Source organism: Anas platyrhynchos, chromosome 21 (genome assembly GCF_047663525.1).
Source record: "Anas platyrhynchos isolate ZD024472 breed Pekin duck chromosome 21, IASCAAS_PekinDuck_T2T, whole genome shotgun sequence".
Taxonomy (NCBI): Eukaryota; Metazoa; Chordata; class Aves; order Anseriformes; family Anatidae; genus Anas; species Anas platyrhynchos.
Genome location: NC_092607.1, coordinates 18,384,705 through 18,398,157, shown reverse-complemented (window position 1 = coordinate 18,398,157; position 13,453 = coordinate 18,384,705). Strand labels below are relative to the sequence as shown.

The window sequence follows — 13,453 nt, the reverse complement described above, 5'->3', positions numbered from 1 at the left end:
GGTCTGTTGGAGTTATCACCTCTGGGGAAAACAAAGGAGATGGAGGGATATTTCATTTCTGGAAACACATGAGGAGCTCCAGAAAATATTAGGCCCTCCAGAGTGATTTGAAATGTTACAGAGGGCTCAGCACACCTATAGGGCACAAACCATGGGGTGGAGCGGCACTGCAGCAAGCGGAGCTGTGAGCGCAGCTCCCTGCCCTGTGTGCCCCAGAGCAGCAGCACCAACAGGACGGGCCCCTGCCCCGGGGGCTTGCTCTGCGCTGCTCACCTTCTCCATGGGCAGAAGGGGCTAACAGTGGTTCCTTGGGAGTCCTGGACACGAAGCCCAGCAACTGGGCTTATTGACTGGGAAGTGCAGGTGGTGAGGTTGAACAATGCTCTGCAGGATCAGCCAGCCCGCAGAGGCGGTCACCGAACCCTCTGTGCTGGCAGCAGCTGCAGAGGCCACCATGGCCTCTGGACACGCAAAACCACGGAGGGCCTGCTCCCTGCTATCAGGCACTTCCCTCTGAAGCTTTGCTTCTCTTTTGTTTCAGATAATCATTCACAGGTGTCAAGGGCCTCTCTGCGCATCCGCATCCTGGACGTGAATGACAACCCACCTGAACTTGCCACCCCTTATGAAGCTGCTGTGTGTGAGGATGCCAAGCCAGGCCAGGTATCGGGCACCCCCCAGGTCTCCTTCAGCAACAGCGGTGGTCCCATGGTACCAGCAGTGCTCTGGACCGGCGCCAGCCTGCCCAGCCTTCACCTCTGCCAGAACATCTCCCTGTGCTGCTGCTGCCATGCTGGGAACCACTTTGCTGGTGTCCTGTCACTAAGCTGGCCCGCAGGGGCAGAGGCTTGTCCCTGGCTGCGGCAGGAGCTGATGGTGCTCTGCTGGTTTGGACCCTGTGAGCCGGGCCCCAGGGAGGGGCTGCAGCAGTGGTTCCAACTCTCATCTCCTCTCTCTCCCCACAGCTGATCCAGACTATTAGTGTTGTGGACCGCGATGAGCCTCAGGGTGGCCATCGGTTCTACTTCACGCTGCCACCTGAAGCCACCAACAGCCACCATTTTTCTCTGCTGGATATTAAGGGTAAGTGCAGGCTGGGCTGGCTGTGCGGAGGGGACGGGGCTGTGCAGTACAGTGGCTCTTAGCCCTGCACCTTCTCCTGTCCAGCGGTCACCATCTGGCTGTGCTGATGGAACTCAGGAGCTTTCGTGCACCCTCTCGGCTCCTTGCCCACCTGTAGCTGTGGGACTGGCCAGCTGACTTTGGATTTCCTCAAGAAGGTTCCACCAGCTTTCTCCTCTGCTGCAAGCAGCTCTGCTGCTCCTAGCACACTGTCTGGATAGCCTGCGATATTTCCAGGGTTCTTGGTCCCTTCCTTGATGTGCAATCTCTAACTTGCCTGCTTGCAAGGAGATGACGTGGATTTACAGGTGAACACACTCCGTTTTAAGAATTGTGATTTATCCTTGCCCTGCCCCTTGGGCCTGTCTGAGAGCCCTGGGTGCAGCGGGGCTCTGCAAACTTCTGGGCTGAGCTGGCTCTGCAGTAGTGTCCCCAGCCTGCAGCTGTAACCGCCGAGCTGCTCTGCGGGGCTGGTAGGCTGGGCCCTGGCTATTTGTGCAGCTTTGAGGGGCACGAGGTCAGGCTGTGTTTGTATGATGACTGTCCAGAAAAGTAGTTATCAAGCTGCTTCCTATTTTTAACTGGTGTCTGATGAATTTAGGTGCTGACTGCAGTGGTAAAAGCAGCAGAGACTGTTGCAGTTATTAGAATGTTTTTTAGCCAGATGTGCATGTATTTGTCAAAGGGGCCAGCCCAGATGGAAGCCAGTGGACTACATTACAGTACCTTGAAACGCTTTCTCCTTGTTCGCTATTGATCAGCATTGTTAGGGTAGTTCAAACGGAACTTGCAGGAAAAAAAAAAAAAAAAAAAAAGGAAATGTAATTGTAGAAGTACTGACATCACTTTGTGCCCTAAAAAGGGCAGCTGTCCCTGATCCAAGCCCCCGTGATCTCTGCCCCTTCCCCCCCCCCATGGGGCAGCTGTTTACAAGACCTTTGTTTCTTATCATGTACGTAAGCTTTAATCCTCTGCAAGACTTTGCCCCCACACCCAGCGATTAACTTCTTTTGCTGTTTCTGAAGGACCTCAGGAAAACATGTGAGAGCACTCTCAGTTACACCCTGGTTGCCTGTCCCTGCCCACACCCTGCCAAAAGCTGGGGCTGCAGTGCCTCGGAGCAGGCTCTCCGCTGCAGCTGGGCAGGGACCTGCAGCGATTGCTGCTCCTGCCCAGGACAGGGGCCTGGCTGAGGGGCTGGAGCTCAGCAGGGCCACTCAGAAGCACTGGGGTTGCCCCTGCTCCTGCAGGAGGGTCTCATTGGGAGGGGGCAGGACGCAGGCTCTCACTCGCTGTCTCCTCCAGAGCTGCTGCTCTCTTGAGTAGGATGAGGCGCGCTCATCGCATGGGGTAATCCTCTGTGCTAAATGATCCCACAAACCTTGCATGTGGTGCAACACTGCATAAAATGAGTAAAAGCTGGCATCACCTCCCGCCTTCTGCTCGTGGTAAAACAAATGCTGTTGCTGCAGGGTTATTCCCAGGGTGTTTGGAGACCCTCCCAATTGCCAAGCAATGCTCTCTTCCACAGCGAGAGGCGGTGGCTGCCTGTGCAGATGGAGACGCTCCTCACTTTGGCTGTGTGCTTACTTTAGTGTCATCTCCCTTCCTTTGATTTCTCCCTGCCTCAACTTTTCCAGTCCACTGAGTGTCCTGATAGTGCTCACCTTTGCCCCTTGCCCACTTTGATTCCGTTGCTGCATCCTCCTTTGTTCCCCCCCCGCTTTCCTCCCTCTCATGCGTTCACCCCTCTTCTACTCATCTCTCCTCCTTCATGTAAATATCAGTGGTGACAAACTGCTACCACCAGCCCATCTGTTTCTTTGTACAAATTTGTAGCCAGTTTTGAAACGTGATTTATAAATATTGCTTTTGCAGCCAAGGAGTGACACTGATGGATGTCAGCACAGATGGATTCACTGAGCTCTTGCTTAAATCCTTCTTCTCTTTTTTGCTTTGCACCTACTTCCCTCAGCTTCTGCAAGGCAGCAGAAAGCCATCTCAGGAGTGTAACTTGTCCCCAGCGACCAGCATCCTCTTGGGACCGCTCTCGTTACAGGCCATCAGGCAGGGCATGAGCCCGGGCAGAGGCGCCCTCCCGCTCCAGGCTCCAGGCACCGCGCTGGCCCACGGTGCGGAGGGGCTCCCTCGGGAGGGCCGCAGTGCTGCAGGCTGTGCTGCCGGCTCAGGCAGGCACCTCACTAACAACCCTTGCAGGAGACTGGGAAAGCAGGAGTGAGATGGTGGATGGTGCACGGCCCTATTGCGCGTGTGGGGCCAGGGCAGGATAGGACACTGTTCATTGTCCAGGCTCTCCTGGGGCTCCTTGTGGGCAGCACGGATGAAGCCTCTGAGGACTTTGGGAAAGCCTGGGGTGATGGGGCAGCCTGTCTTGCTGATGAAGAGCTCGTACAGCACCTGCTAGCAAATAGGTGTATGGCAGCAGTTGCAGAGCACGTCTGCTGCAGTCTGATGTTGCCACAGTTCAGCCACGATACTGCTGCTGACCTGCACCATGCTGGGTCCGGCCCCACTGCAGCTGAAGCTGCCCAGAGTGGGGCTGGCCCTTCAAATGTGCCTGCAGTTAACACCTGCAGCCCTGCTCATCAGCTCCCAGCAGCACGCAGAGCTGCCTTGGCTGCCAAGAGCTGCCTTGGCACCAGGTCAGAGATAGAGGAGCAAAAGGTCACCCTGCAGGATGCTTTGCATTAGCTGAATTATAGCCGAAGTAGTTTGCAGGAGTCAGGCTTTTAGAAACAGTGCTATTTCCTACTGGCATTTTTCTTGGTCTGTCCCAGGGAGTGCTCAAGCACTTGCTAATTCATCAGACATGAAATAAAAAGTCATTTGTGATAACAGTGGACTCAATCCAGAAGGAAGATGCCCAGCTAATGAAGTGCCCAAAGGAGAAGATAGCACTGGAAAAGCTGACCTCACCCACGGCCAACTGGTGCCTTTCCAAAGGCATTCACCATCCTGTGACTCCTAACTTGCCTTTTGCTGGGTCTTTCTGGCCTGAAAAAATTGATTAGAGAAGGATCAAAGGCAATTAAAGCCTGAAATCATGTTCTCCAAGAAATGCTAATTGTGTTGGAAGGGATGGTAGAAAGCATCTAAGCCCAACGACCTGGAAGGGGTGGTAGATAATATGGAGCGCCACATGGAGCTACTGACTCCAGAGCTCAAGGGCTAGGCAAACAGATGTCTGAACTCTCTGCAGGTCTCATTAAGAGCATGTAATGGGTGATAGAAGATCTGAAAAGTGTTTCAATCTAAAGCAAAATGTTAGGATTTGAGGGTTGCCTCAGGATAGACAAAGCCTGCTCCAGCCCTGCAGGGATGCTGCTCACAGCACGAGTAACACAGATGCTGATCTGATGCAGGGTGAAAAAGGGCACCAAATCTGTCGGGACTGAGCCAAAGGCAAGTGAGCCTTTGGGTGCCATGGCCTGGCACCCAAAGAACTTGGGAGAAGAAACACGCAAAAGGGAAAAAAATGGATTCTTCTCATAGAGCTGCAATTGCCTGGGGCTGAAGGAAGGAGATCTTTGAGGAGGCCTTCAGGTCAGCAGCGTGGCTGCAGGCAGGGCAGCAGCCGTCTGCACTTGGAGCTGGCGGGCGCTGGGGCTGCGGAGCAGGGGCAGAGAAGGGGAAGGTGGGTGCTCAGTGGGGCCTGGGAGAGGGCAGAGGTGTTGGAATCCAGGCTGGAGGTAGGTTGCTGTCTTCTGCTCTCTTGGTGCTGATCAAGACTGAGTTACGAGAAGTATTTATGAGCTCTCTTTCTGAAGCTGCCAAGAGCATCTTTAGAGAGGGAGTCTGAGAGAATTGTTTTACTATTCCTAGTGATGTTATGCATCCAACAGAGATATTGTATTCCTAAACTTTGCTCTCTCAGCGCTATTGACTGGTCCCTGCACACGGCGCACATTGGTTTCTGCCTTCGGTGAATCACTCCTCAAGCAGATAGAGGTGCTGCTGCATGAGGTGGTATGATGTGGTACAGGATAAAACCACTGCGTGTTCGTGGAGAGGCTGCCATGGGAAATCTGCCAAGGAATACAAGATGTCAGCTTGTGTAGCAAGATGGTGAGGATAGCAACTGGTTTGGCTTTTGGCCTCAGAGCAAACCTAGCACAGCCTTTGGAGCGGTGTGACCATGTCACAAAGTACAACCTCACTGGATCAGGCAGCAGAACTCGGGTGTGGAGGAGGTCCAAACTCATTTGTGCAGGAAAGTTGTGAATTGAGTTCTGCTGAAATTTCAGTACCACCTTATGGGAAGCACTGCTCCCCAGCCTCATGACCCCAGAATTGGATTTAGCAGAAAGCTGCTATGTAGGAAGAGATAAGAGAGGCTGCAGGGCCAGGGCCTGTCTGGCTTCACTCTGCAACCACTCAGGCTGTGCTGGTGCAAACAGAAGGATGCCAAGACACATGTCCTGGCAGCAACTGTCTCAGGTCAGCTGCGTGTGAAGACACAGCAGTACCAAGAGAAAATACATTGTTATGTAAGAGGTTGTTTTGGATATGTTTTCCAGGGTATGTTTTTCCCCGATCTAGGCAAAATTTACCTCACTTCTACAGTCAAATAGACTGCATCGCAAGGCAGCTGCGCTGCCTTTCTGGAGTGTCTTGTTCTTCGGTCCGTGACTGGAAGGGAAATGCAAGAATCTTGTAAGTTACGGGTGCAAACTCCCAACAGGGACGGCAGGTTCCCAGGGCACCAGGGAGAGAGGGGCACGGCAGGTTGGCAGCAGCCAGAAAGGAGGCTGAAGTTGGCTTTGAGCCTGGGGGCCACTGCTGCGGCCTGAGGTGGGGGTCTGGCTGTCCAGCCTTGGTAAGCTCTGCCTTTGGTGCGAACGTGAAATTTCTTCCTCCTGTCCTAGCAGTGGCTGGGGCTGCTCCCTTGGACCTGTGAGGGTGGGTGGGAGACCACACGGGGATCTGGCCACAGTCTTGGGCTGGTTACTTGGCTCTTGATGGCACCAGCGAAACCAACTTTTGCAGGTTGAGGACCGGATCCTTGCTTGCTTGGTCTGTCCTGCCTTTGTGTCTCTACTGGATCCAGATGCCCAAGGCTCGTTTATCTGGGCTAGACAGGAGTTTAGTCCTAGCCTCTTGCTGTGATAGCATCGTTAATGTTATTTATATCTCCCAGCTATGCTGCAGCAAGCTGAGGGAGTGGCACCAAATGAGATCTTGTTACCTTTGTGCAAATGATTAGCATAACAATTCATTTTCCCCTAATTTATCCTTGGTAGGTAACAGGAAGCCTCTCCTGCTCTCCCTGGCAGCTCTGCCAGGTCACCTCTGTGCTGGGGCCATGTGTGCAGCTCCCAGAGTTGTGGCCCTGGTGGCAATGTCCTGCAGCCCGGGTGGCTGCCCAGGCGGGGGCTGAGGTCCCAGTCTTGTGTGCAGGGAACCCAGGCAGCACATGGGGCATAGACAGCCTCTGCTCCCCTTGTAGGTAATCCTCTCCACAGGCTGGTGATGCTGCAGCACTTGGATCCTGCGTGATTTAGGAAGCATGGGCCAGTGCTGGGTACTGCAGCCTTGCAGGCACAGTGCTGACACTGCATGCGTTATTGCCTTATTGCTGTCTCCTGGTCCATGCGCTGAGGTTGTTGCCTGCCTGAAGTGTGCTGTAGTGAGCAGGGATGAATGAGGTTACCTAGGAAATTCTCTTGAAGGATAAAAGGTACTGCATCCAAAGGAAGAGTTTTTTCTAGTGAAATCTTCAGCACAGTTCTGTGTGCAGGGAGATTTGGTTTTGAATACTGGCCTTGTGGCATTCAGTGCAGCCCTGAACGTTGGCTGCTGTGGTCTTCTGTCTGGTGTTCACACCATTCCTGAGTCAGAAGGTGAGCTCTTCAAGGCAGACCCTGCGCTCTCACCTGAGCTCACAGAGAGATGATGTTTTCCTATCTCCTTTATGCTAAAATCCCAACTCTCCCTAGCAAAGGGGCAAAAGGCTCTGCTCTCTGCAGCAACACAGCCATATTCTGGGACATGGAAAACCCTGGAGGACTGAGTACAGAGGCTTAGGGATGGGAGCAGCACTGTGGCAGCTGAGCCCTCCACGCTCTGCTCTGCCCCAGCTCAGCACGGTGCCGCTGCGACCTGCCCGCATCCTGCCCCCCGGTGCCTCTGTCCCGGCCGGGTGGGCGCCCGCTGTGCACTTGGCTCCCATCCTGCCCCTGCCGTGCCCCGGTGCTCCCGTGCAGTGCCCGATCCATACGGCAATTTCCGTGGTGGCAGGCGGCCCAAGAGCCAAGATTAAAACAGATGTCTTTTCCAATCGAATTGCTGATTGATACAGAAAGGGGCCAGTCCAGCATAAATCAGGAGCAGTGAGGAGAGAGTCTGTAGACAGCAGCACCTTGCTGTGTCCAGGCCAATCTATGCTTTATTAGATAAAGACTGCAGCCAGTCGGCAGCAACTTCTGACATCTGGCCACAATTGTTCAGATGCTATTCAGTCCTTTTCCTTCCACCCTGCTCTGCTGCTGACTGGCAGCAAGCGGCACACATGAGCAAGGTCCAGAGCTGATTTTCAGTCCCTTTTCTTAGCCTCCATGCTCCAGGTTGTGTGCAGCTGCTGCTCAAGCTCATCTCTGACCCTGGGGCACTGGCAGGTCCCATGAAGTGGCTGTGTTAGTGGTACTGAAACTTGAGCCAGCTAAGCCCTTGAAGCAGCAAGATTTGAGCAAACAAGGACAGCCAGCTGAGCTGGCAGGCTTGAAGAAGCTCTGCCTGCTTTTTTGGAAGTTTTACAAAGGACCCTGGGGGTGTTGGGCTCTGATTGAGGCAGGACTCTTTACCCATGGCTCTCAGGTTTGGGGGCAACAGCCATTCCTGCAGGCTCAGTGCCCTCTGCAGAGCTCCATCCACTCCAGACTGAGGGGGCCAGGTTGGGTCAGGATGGGTCTCCAAGTCAGTGACCAACTCTTACCCTGATTCCTGTTCTGTGCCACTCTCAGAGCATTTTCGGAGAGGTTCTTCCCCTCTGTTCCTCCCCACTTTTGCTCCTGTGTCAGGTTTGCTAAGCCCCAGCAGTGCTGGCGGTGAGGCGGGCTGCCCTCTGCCAGCACAGGGCACTTGCTGGAGCCGAGCCAGACGCTCCTGGGCACCAGGGCTGCCAGGGGACTGTGGCGTGGGGAGCCAGAGCTGGCTCTGCTCCTGTCGGGGGACAGCAGGAGGCCAGGGCATGCCATTCCCTGCTTGGCTGAGCTGTTGGTGGCTGGAGCTGGCATCCGTACAACTGATGAGCGTGTGGTGGCAGCCCACCAGCATCCTGAGGGTTTGTCCCATGTACAGAGGAGCTCACGCTGGTCCTGCTGCTCTGTGATGGGAGTGACTTTGTTGTCGTTTGCTTCTTTCCTGCAGACAATACGGCTGCGGTGCACACACAGAGAGTGGGCTTCAATCGCCAAGAGCAAGATGTGTACTTACTGCCCATTTTGGTGGTGGACAGCGGCCCCCCACCCCTCAGCAGCACGGGAACCCTGACCATCCGCATCTGTGGCTGTGACAGCAACGGGGCCATCCAGTCCTGCAATAGCACGGCCTACGCCATGTCAGCTACGCTGAGCCCAGGCGCCCTCATCGCACTGCTGGTGTGTGTCCTCATCCTCATCGGTGAGTGCTGCCCAGCTCCTGCTGCCCTCAGCCACCCTGCCTGCAACCCTGCACCGACCTGGCCCCTTTGCCCCTTGACTCCTTGTTGCTGGCTCACCACATTGTGGAGGGCAGGGGGCCAGGGCAGTTGTGGGGGCTCCAGCTTTTTCTCTGCTCCTCACGTGGCACTCTGGGTGCAGCCAAAGCACAGCTGCCCTTGCCATGGGTGGGTGGGTGCCAAGAGCCATGTGCAGGCTGCCAAGCTGTGCTGGCAGCAGGCATCTGGCTGCAAAAGGCACATGTGTGTGTCCCAGCACAGAGGCCAAGGGTGGTGGGCACGGGGCGTGCAGTCACACTTGGAACACAGAATGGCAGGGTCAGAGCTGGAGCAGGCAGGCAGGATAGAGGTGAGGTGCATGCAAACCAGAGCATTGCCCAGGACAGGATCTGTGCCCGCAGCATGTGGGGCTCAGCTACTGCTATCAGCACTAGCACGAGCACTAGTACTGGAGCGAAAGGACACGGCATGAAGGAGCAGAGAAAGCAGGGACTTGTTTGCACATGGGAAAGGAATGGGGCTTGTGGAGAGGGGGGGGAGGTGTGCTGCAGTGTCCTCGGGTTTAGCACTGTGCAGTTGGACACCGCTGCTGAAAGCCCTTCAGCATCAGTGCTGGCTTGCAGCTGGCTCCTGAGGGCTGTCAGGCTTCCTGTGGATGTCAGTGCCTTGCTCAGTGAGGTCTCCTCTCCTTGGCATGTCTGTGCTCCCCATCTCCTGCTGTGTCTCCGTTTAGAAAACCCTTTCCCATAGGGTGTACTTTACACTGGTTTCATTTTCAAACGCAGCACAAACAAATTTCTGCCTAATTGCCCAAATGAATAAAGTGCACATCGGTGCTCTAAAGGTGATGGGATGAATGGATGATGATCCAGGACACATCTGTGGCTCGTTGCTCAGGCTCTGTGCCATCTGCTCCACAATCACCCTCTCAACATTTGGCTGCTGCTGTGGTTCACGCACCCCCTTTCCTATTCATCTTCAGCAGAAGCAATCCGTTTGTCTGTCCAGCCGTGCGTTCAGCCATCTGTCCCACCTGTCTCAGTGGGTGTGCTGCATGGAAAAGGAAGCTCCTGTTCTGCTCTGGAGCCCAGGCCAGACTCTCTCCCTGCCAGTGCCGCAGCACGGCTGCTACTTAATGAGCTTGGCTGCTGGGAGCTGGTGGCAGCTGGGTCTGGGCTGCCGGGGCGCCCTGTGCCACAGGGGCCTCACCATTGTGCCCAGGCACTGTATGAAACCATTGCATGTGCTCTGACTGTTTCTTCCTTCTCCAGTGTTGGTCCTTCTGATCCTCACGCTGAAGCGACACCACAAGAGCCACCTGACGTCCGAGGATGACGAGGACATGAGGGACAATGTCATCAAGTACAATGACGAAGGAGGTGGTGAGCAGGACACGGAGGCCTACGACATGTCTGCCCTGCGCAGCCTCTATGACTTCAGTGAGATCAAAGGCGGTGACGGGGGCGGGGGGCTGGGAGAGGGGGGCCCGAGTGGAAACCCAGCCTCCGAGCGCCATGCCCTCCCGCAGTGGGTGCAGAGCCCGGACCTGGACTTCTCCGTGTTCAGAGACTACATCTGCAGGAAGGTGGAGCAGGCGGATGAGGACCTCTCTGTGCCACCCTACGACTCGTTCCAGACCTATGCTTTTGAGGGCTCGGACTCCCCTGTGCTCTCCCTGAGCTCGATAAACACCTGGTCCAGCAGCTCGGAGCAGGACTTCTCCTACCTGGGGGCCTGGGGGCCGCGTTTCCGGCAGCTGGCAGCGCTCTATGCGGGGCGCCGTGGCGAGGAGGACAGCGAGGAGTCCTAGCCGTGCCAGCCAAAGCCCACGAGGCTCCGGGCACATCCAGGGCCAGGGCTCTGGCCATGGCAGGGTCCAAGCACGGGGGGCTGTGGGTGCTGGTGGTGGCTGCTGGGGGGGCTGTGCCGCAGGGGTGGGCCTGAGCTGGGTGCTTCCCGCAGCCACCTCCTGGTCCAGGCTGTGTTGCACCCACCCGGCCAGGCTGGCGTGCCCGTGTGAGCCGCTGGGGCCATCGTAATCTCCTTAATGCTGATCTCTGTTAAAGCACTGCGCATTAATTTAAGAAAGAGAAAAATCTAATTCAAGAGAGATTGGAGGGGTTTCTCTCCCACAAATTATCATTTAAATAGATCCGTTCAGTGAGTCCAGTTCAGGGTAGGAAGAGCAAACCGGGAGCCTTTTGTTGTCTAAATTGTTTTTGTCACTTGAGTCAGAGCATTTGAAGTGCTTTGATTTCTTTAAGAACTTTCCTTGCAGAGGGAAATAAGCTTTTAACTTCTGTTCTGCTTTTTCTGCTTACATTTGCTCACTTTTTGGAGTCCTCCTTCCTTCTGCACATGGGCTCCCAGGCAGTACCTGCACACTGCCACACTGGGGATGCTCACGCCGGCTGCAGCTCCGTGGTCACACCCTGAACAGAGCGACTGCTGCCCAGGAGTTCACTTCAAAACACATTTCTCTGCTAAGCTGCAGCTGCAGTGCGTCTCAGCTCTTAGACCTTTCCTGTAGTTAAAAGGCTGATGACTCAAAGGGGCTTCCTCTTGCACACCCTGCGCACTGGGCACTGTCTGTGGCATGCTGGTGTGCTCCAAGGCCCTGGTGATGGACAGAGTCCTCCTGCCTGCTGCTGAGGTGTGGTGGCATGGCTGGAGCCGGTTGCTGCAGGCTGAGCAGCAGCTCTGTGACACCTCAGTGCGCCCAGGTGCCCCTGCCCTGGCACCCTGCAAGAAACCTGCAAAACACCCGTGGGTGGCACAGCTTCCTTTGCATGAGACCTCTGGTTTTAACAGGTATGTCAGAAGGCGGCAGGTGGGATTTGCCTTTGTTCCTTGGGCTTCCTCCTTACTAAAGGAAAGTGCTTCTTGGCCCTGCTGGTATTGCAGCTCCTTATCTGTTCCTGTTTAAAACAATCAGTGATGTATTTGATAGGTAACCGATAAGGTTTCCCAAGGCCTGACACATCCTGGGCTTTTCACTGGGTTTGTCCTTTTAGTTTAGCCACAGACGGTGTTTGCTATCCTTGGAGAAGGCTTAAATGTAAATGTACATGCGTGTTCATTTTATGCTGTTTTGCTTCCCGGCTGCTGGTGTTGGCCCTTTAGCCACAGGGTGAGTCCTGATGGTGGAGAGAGGCCGGATGCATCTTTGCCATGGCTCCTGCCCCTGGCTGCTCCTCCCCGCTGCCACCATGCTTGGCTTTCTGCCGGGACCAGGAGCTGCTTGTGTCTCAGGGTCTCTCTGGTCCCTGCCAAAGAGGCTGCAGGCACCCACGCCCTGGTGTGCCACTGGTTCACTGTGATGATGCTGGAGAGGCAGCAGGGCCAATGGAAGGTGATGCCCTGGATCCCAGAGCAGGAGAAAAGAAAGCCCTCTCTTTCCTCAGGAATGTGTACGTGTTTTCCCTCTGGGCTGAAGTGTTGGAGTCCCTCTGGAGTTGGCCTTTCCTCTAGCAAAAGTGTTGTGCAATAGTAGGGCTCTGTCCATAGGAGATGGGGTCTGACAGGGTACGTGTTTAGCCACCCTCCCACTGGTTTCCCCCTCCCCGACCAGCCAGTCCTCCCCACTGCGCATGCACGCACGCTTGCGTTTTAATTTCCATCCCCCATGTAAATACGGGAGGAGCGCGGTGCCCAGCAAGCTGACCGCTCCATGGGCACTGCCCTGCGCTCCCTGCCCTCCTGCACCCACAGGAGGAGCTGGCAGCTGCCACAGTCTTCTCTATCCAAACAAAATTAGGAGGTTGATTTCCTCACCCTTGTTATTTTTTTCAAGGTCTTTCAAGGACCTGGAAATAAATGATTTCCTTGTCATCTAGCCTGAGTCTTATTTGCCTTGTCTTGTTTTGTTTCATAATGCTGCTATTCTAACGTGGTCCCATGAATGTGTGCCCAGAGGGCAGGGGGCCGGCACAGCCTAGGCTGGCACATTCCACACCGGGGCTGGCAGCTGGGCCAGGCAGGGTTCCCAGGGCAGGGTGCTGCTTCTCTGGCTCCTTCCCCTTTTTCACTGAAATGCTCATCAGAAAAAGCATCTTCATGAGCAAGATCAGTTTTTTTTCTGGCTGAATCTGAAGGAAATGATGAAAAAACAATATGCACTTGGCTTCCACCATCTTTTCAGAAAAAGAAAGCTGGGCTGTGTTGTTAGCAGCTATTTGAGGTGCTCGGCGTGTGCTCCAGGCAGCCTGCGGTGCCCACCTGCTGCTCTGCTCCCCCAGGAGCCACACAACACTGGGGGCTGGAGTCTGCAAGGCCACAGCTGGGCACAGGCTTCTTAGCACCATCCTTGAAGGAAACTGCATGCTAAATGACAAAAGAAAGTCTGATTATGCATCCTCATCATCATCTTTTCTTAGCCAATAGAGTACTTCAATGTTCTTTAAAACATGAACCTTTAGTGCTGTTTTCCTGAAGTCACAGACAGCCTCATAGGTGTCCAGCTGCTCACTGACAAGCATGGAGCCCGATCATGTTCTTCATGTTCTTCCCAGCTTCAGTACCGCTGGGCATCGATAACAGGTTTTGTTGCCATGACCCGTTCTCATATTGGTAATGGCATGTATTAGTGCAGTGTTCAGTTATCAGCTGCAGAAGAAAAAAAAAAAAAAAAAAAAAGAAAGAAATTAAACCCAGTTT

General features: G+C 54.7%; 1 protein-coding gene across 2 annotated transcripts in view; it reads left to right on the top strand.

The window, feature by feature from the left end:
* Window positions 1-12,632, top strand: part of CDH22 (cadherin 22) — a 49,697-nt gene extending 37,065 nt beyond the window's left edge. For both annotated transcript variants that reach the window (XM_005025596.6, XM_072026261.1), the window contains 4 exons: window positions 542-663; window positions 966-1,083; window positions 8,509-8,760; window positions 10,069-12,632. In XM_005025596.6, coding sequence (XP_005025653.2) covers window positions 542-663; window positions 966-1,083; window positions 8,509-8,760; window positions 10,069-10,607 — 1,031 coding nt within the window. In that variant the 3' untranslated portion in view covers window positions 10,608-12,632. The remainder of the gene's footprint in view (window positions 1-541; window positions 664-965; window positions 1,084-8,508; window positions 8,761-10,068) is intronic.
* The last annotated feature ends 821 nt before the right edge of the window (window positions 12,633-13,453 follow it).